At 43.8% G+C, this 6,000-nt stretch overlaps 2 protein-coding genes across 4 annotated transcripts in view; both read left to right on the top strand.

Annotated features, from left to right (window-relative positions):
* Positions 1 to 1,029, top strand: part of LOC109469050 — a 2,174-nt gene extending 1,145 nt beyond the window's left edge. The window contains exon 2 of the mRNA XM_019767435.1: positions 1,022 to 1,029. Within this exon, the coding sequence (XP_019622994.1) occupies positions 1,022 to 1,029 (8 nt within the window). The remainder of the gene's footprint in view (positions 1 to 1,021) is intronic.
* LOC109469333 (carbohydrate sulfotransferase 12-like) overlaps positions 1 to 6,000 on the top strand; it is a 46,265-nt gene that overhangs the window by 12,058 nt on the left and 28,207 nt on the right. The window lies entirely within an intron of this gene.

The raw sequence follows: 6,000 nt of genomic DNA, 5'->3' as shown, positions 1-6,000 counted from the left end.
TTTTTTCTCGCCTCCCGCTGGGTCTGATCCTGGTGATTTGAGCTCTGTTTATTTCGCTCATTAAAGTTTACCAGCCCAGCTCAGTGTATTTCTTCTTTATTACTCAGAGAGGAGCGTGCAGATAATTATGTATTATTCTATTATATAATAAGAAGACCATGTCAACCCGTCAAGCAAGACCTACGTTTGACCAAAATGTCTAATCCGGGCACTAACTTCTTAGTCGATAGAATAAGTCGATAGACGGTGTAACCTTTTTTTTCTTTTAGTTAATAGTCTACTGAGCTAATTATTTATAGTAGACGAATGGCAAAATAAGTTATTCTCTTCAATCGCTATGGTGATAATGTTTCTTATTCCATGCTCTCGGCACTGGCCAAATGTTGCTGTCCCTGTTACTGATAATGATTTCCATTCGTCGATGCTGAACATTTCTCTTTCTCTATGCCTGGTATTGACTGATTCTTGCCTTAAAGCTTGTAGTATTAGCTCGTGTCAAGTGTCAACAATATTGCCTTGTTCCTTCAGCTGGTAGTGTTTTCCTGTTACTGGTGCTGAGAGAATTTCCTTGTAGCTAGTGACGACATCGTTCTCATTTTTCTAACAGTATAAACTAACAGTATTTTCATGTCCTCAATACAAACCTTGTACAAGTCCCTAGAGCTGAAATTGTTTCCCTGTTTTGGAATGGGCTGATGGCCGTTTAACCCTATCTAGACCGGGCTTTTTTGGGCTTTGTGGGACCATGTGGGCTCATTTCAGAGGATGGTGTACTAGTGAAAAAGAATCATAAAACAATCTTGATGTCATGACGTAATATGACGGAAAAGTCAGTAAGTTTGGTGGTTCTATCGCGAGCCGTTCAGACGTTATCCGACATCAAAGTTGGCGCGGGCACTTTTAGCTACACCCCCCCCCCTGGTCTAGATAGGGTTTATATAAGTTTGTCCCTAATTCCATATTTCCTGTCTATATCATGTATAGAAATGTGCTCATTGTTGACGATGTTTCCCTGCCCCAGGTGTTTAGTTTACCTATGCACTAAGTCTAAAGTGTGGCTCTTCGTCTATGAGTGCGCAGGCGCGGAGGTGAGCGGCAGCAAACACGAGAGCTCCCGAGTATTTTCCCATTTTTACGTCTTATTGTACTAATTTGCTTGGATTTTTGTTCTAGATTAGCCCACAAGTAATACTTGAACGTATTGTGGACTTGTAAAACCGATAAATGGTGGCATTTTTAGATTTTGAATCAATTTTTACTGTCTTGTAAACCGCCACGTACCGAGTGGGGAGGGCGACGAGTACGAGCCGTAACGTATCTGTGTGGGGAGGACAACCGTATACTAGTATAGATATTGTAATCTAGGAATCATAGAACGACGTGTCGTTACACTAGTAACTTGGACCACAGATTTTCGTAGTGATATATTTGGAAGGTCTTTGTATAATTTGTAAGGGACTTGATTCACTTGAACATATATTTGGCGTCGCGTCTCGGGCGCCAACACTGATAGACGTATTTGCATATGAATAGTGTATAGCGTGGGAGGGCGATCCGCATCTGTATGTGAATATTTGGCCTAACATTACTTGTGAAACACACTTGGTGATCAATAATTACAGATACTGTAGTTGGTACTGATATTTGTTGTTAGTCTTTGGTACGTACTGTATATTTTTGTGGCATTTGTATGATTTGAGCATGTCGGCGACACGTCCGACCGCCGTTTGGTAAACAAATTTACATATGTATTCAGAACCTAGCCGGGCTAATTAAATTAGGCAAGCACATCTGTAGTAATCTTGTACGGTAATCCCGCTAAGGAATAACAGGAGCGGTGACAGCTCTAGGGTCCCGCTAAGGAATTCCGGAATAACAGGAGCGGTGACAGAGGGTCCCGCTAAGGAACAATAACTAGGAGCGGTGACAGCTCTAGGGTCCCGCTAAGGAATAACAGGAGCGGTGACAGCTCTAGGGTCCCGCTAAGGAATAACAGGAGCGGTGACAGCTCTAGGGTCCCGCTAAGGAATTCCGGAATAACAGGAGCGGTGACAGCTCTAGGGTCCCGCTAAGGAATAACAGGAGCGGTGACACTGACAGGGTCCCGCTAAGGAATAACAGGAGCGGTGACAGAGGGTCCCGCTAAGGAATAACAGGAGCGGTGACTGGGTCCCGCTAAGGAATTCCGGAATAACAGGAGCGGTGACTGGGTCCCGCGGTTATGGGAATAAAAATGGAACTCCACTACACTTGTATATTCCTAGCCCTTTGCACAGTACTTAGCAGGGCTGAGCCAGGATCACAGCCAAAAGACAAACAGGAGATAAAGAAAGTACAGGTCACATGCAACTTCAGAACCGATTGCACATCTGACTGGGCCACTTTTGCTTTCATGATGAAGCACAGCGGGGCTAACGGAACTCACGTCAGTAGCAAGAAAATGCTATTGCACAATAGTGGCACAAAGTTTTCACTGATCATGATTCTGATCTTAAGCGGGGATATTGAGATCAACCCAGGGCCTAGACCACCAAAGTTTCTATGTGGGAGTTGTAACAAGGCAGTACGTAACACCCATAATGCAATATGCTGTGATGAATGCGATAGATGGTACCACAGTGACTGCATTGGGCTATGTTCTCAAGTATACAGTGCACTAGAAACCCACCGATCATACTCGTGGGTATGTTGTGACTGTGGTATACCCAACTTTGCATCGGCCATATTCGATATCACTGATGAAACATTCCATTCAGTAAACTCATTTGACACGCTGAGTTCTGACTCAAGTTTACCAGACGAAATCCCAATGGCTACATCCACTCCACTTAAATCAAAGCAGGGTAATTCTCAAACGAAGGGTCATAGTCACAAGAGATCCAAAAGTAAACTTCTCCTAGTAAACTGTCAGAGTGTGCGGAACAAAACAGCTGAACTGGCGACAGTAGTTGACACTTACAAGCCAGATATAGTAGCAGGTACAGAGTCATGGCTCAACCAAAACATAGCAAGTAGTGAAATATTCCCCAGCAACTACATAGCACACCGGAAAGACAGACAAACTGGCCAAGGAGGTGGTGTATTTCAGGCCAACAGAGATGATCTAATTGTTACCCATAGGCCAGACCTTGACACAGACTGCGAGGTTCTGTGGACACAAACTCAACTTGCAGGAAGGAAACCACTGATAATAGGTACATACTACAGACCCCCATCAGACCAGGGCAATAGTCTGGATGAACTTGACAGGTCTATAGGTAAAATGGGAGCAAAAATAAACTCTGACAATGTGATCATTCTTGGCGATTTCAACACCCCTGGCATCAAATGGGATACTACTGTAGCTGACAACAGTCAGGCCTACACAGGCCAAGCAGAGAAACTACTAAACCTAATGGATAACCACGGGTTATTTCAAACAGTCCAGGAACCAACTAGAAATGGTAATCTCTTGGACCTGGTCTTAGTTAATAACCCCAACATAATTGAGAAGACCACAGTAGTCCCGGGGATAAGTGACCACGACATGGTTCTAGTGGACGTTAACCTGGCACTGAAACAAAACAGGAAACCTAAGAGAAAAGTGTACATCCGCACAAAAGCCGACGAACCAGCCATTAAGAAAGACCTAACGGATTATGCAACTAACTTTCACAAAAGAACTCAGGATATGTCAGTTACACAGAAGTGGTCAGACTTCAAAGACAAAATGAAAGACACGATGAACAAGCACATCCCAAGTAAGATAACATCAAGCAGATACAACTTGCCTTGGTTCAACAGAAACCTAAGGAGGCACTGTCGTAAGAAGCAGCGGCTCTATAACAAAGCTAAGAAAACAGGCCAAGAGGAAGACTGGAACAAATATAAGAGAGTTAAGAAGGGAGTTCAGAAAAGCATAAGACAAGCACACTCTAAATACGTGACAGACATACTGGGAGAAGCTATAGTTGACAAACTCAAAACATTCTGGTCGTACATAAAATGACTGAGGAAAGACCTTGTCGGGGTAGCACCCCTAAAGGTGGGAAATGCCATCATCAGTGACAGCGGGAAAAAAGCAGAAGTACTCAGTTCACAGTTTAAAAGTGTTTTCACAGAGGAAGACACCACAGATATGCCATCTCTAGGTCAGCCCTGTACTCCTCCAATGGAACATATAGTAGTTTCTACTGATGGTGTCGAAAAAATGCTTCAAGGTCTCAATCCCTCTAAAGCATCCGGACCAGACCAAATACCACCGTGGTTCCTCAAGTTGACAGCTAGTGAAATCGCGCCTGTTCTAACCAATATTTTCCAACACTCGCTAAACACTGCAGAAATCCCTAAAGATTGGAGGGATGCAAATATATGCGCCATCTTTAAAAAAGGAGATAGAGCGGTCCCCAGCAACTACAGACCTGTTTCACTGACCTGCATATCCTGCAAACTACTTGAACATATCATCCATAGCCAAATCATGAAGCACCTAGAAAGTTACAGTATGTTAACGGATTACCAGCATGGATTCAGAGCCAAACGATCCACAGAAACACAGCTTATACTAACAGTCCATGACATAGCTGGCGCACTAAACAGTAAACGGCAGGTAGATTTAGCAATACTTGATTTTACTAAAGCCTTTGATAAAGTCCCCCATGGCAGGCTCATCTCAAAACTGGAATATTATGGAATCCAAGGCCCTACGCTGAATTGGTTAAAGGCTTTCCTGACCAACAGGGAGCAAACAGTAGTGGTTGAAGGGAAGGCGTCGGCTCCAGTTAAAGTAGCGTCTGGGGTCCCTCAAGGAACTGTCCTGGGGCCATTGCTCTTTCTCTTGTATATAAATGACCTACCAGATCAGCTTGACTCAAATGTGAGGTTATTTGCCGATGACTGTCTATTGTATGTAGAGCTTTCTACACAGACCGACTCACAACTTCTCCAAAAAGACCTGAACACCCTGCAAGAATGGCAAAGCAAATGGCTCATGCAGTTTAATCCCGAAAAATGCTACATTATGCACATAACAAACAAACGAACACCACATGCAACTAGCTACCAGTTTTGATGTCAGGCTTTAGCAACCACAAAAATCCATCCGTATCTGGGCGTCACGCTGACAAGCGGACTGAAGTGGGGTGCACATGTTAATAATATCACAACTAAGGCGAAACAGACATTGGGAGTGATTAAACGTAATCTGTGGGCATGTCCAACTAGAGTAAAATCACTTGCATACACGTCACTTGTAAGACCGAACCTAGAATACGCTGCGACAGTATGGGATCCATATACAAAGAAAGACAAAGACAAATTGGAAAGGGTACAGAATCAAACTGCAAGATTCTGTATGAACAACTATGTAAGAGGTGCTAGTGTCACGGAAAAGAAACCTACAGTGGACCTCACTTGAAGACAGAAGAAAGATGTCTAGACTATGCATGATGTACAAAATGACTAATAAACTGGTGGATGTCCCAACTACTAAGTACCTAATACCAGCCCAGAAGAGAACAAGAAATAGCCACGCATTCAAGTACCAGAGTTATCAACCAAGGATTGAGGTGTTCAAGAATTCATTCTTTCCTAGAACTATCGCAGAGTGGAACTCACTGTCACCAAGTACAGTAGGGGCACTGTCAATAGATAGCTTTAAACAATGTCTAGAGCTAGAAGTTCAAGGGTTAGGTGGAACAAGTCGATCGGTGTAATATAGCCAGCTGCCGCCGCGCCGCGTGCCTGCGAAGCTGGTGTGTTACGCCGAAAGGCGGTTATACCGGCTATACAGATACAGATACAGATACAGATACAGATGGAGTCTAGAACTTTCATATTTCTGCTCGGGACGAGGAGGGGGTTGACTACTTTTTGTCTGCCGAAAGGGTTGGGTTACCTTTACTGTCTGGCTTGCCCTTAGGCTGATGACGGTTATGGACGGACTGTGTGCTCTTCCCACGTCTTCGACCAAAACTCATATTGGGCTGAGTAGAATCAATTTCGGCTAAGGGGATGCTGTAC

Source organism: Branchiostoma belcheri, unplaced genomic scaffold (assembly GCF_001625305.1).
Source record: "Branchiostoma belcheri isolate BF01 breed outbred unplaced genomic scaffold, Haploidv18h27 scaffold20, whole genome shotgun sequence".
NCBI lineage: Eukaryota > Metazoa > Chordata > Leptocardii > Amphioxiformes > Branchiostomatidae > Branchiostoma > Branchiostoma belcheri.
This window is presented reverse-complemented; position numbering and strand designations above follow the sequence as displayed.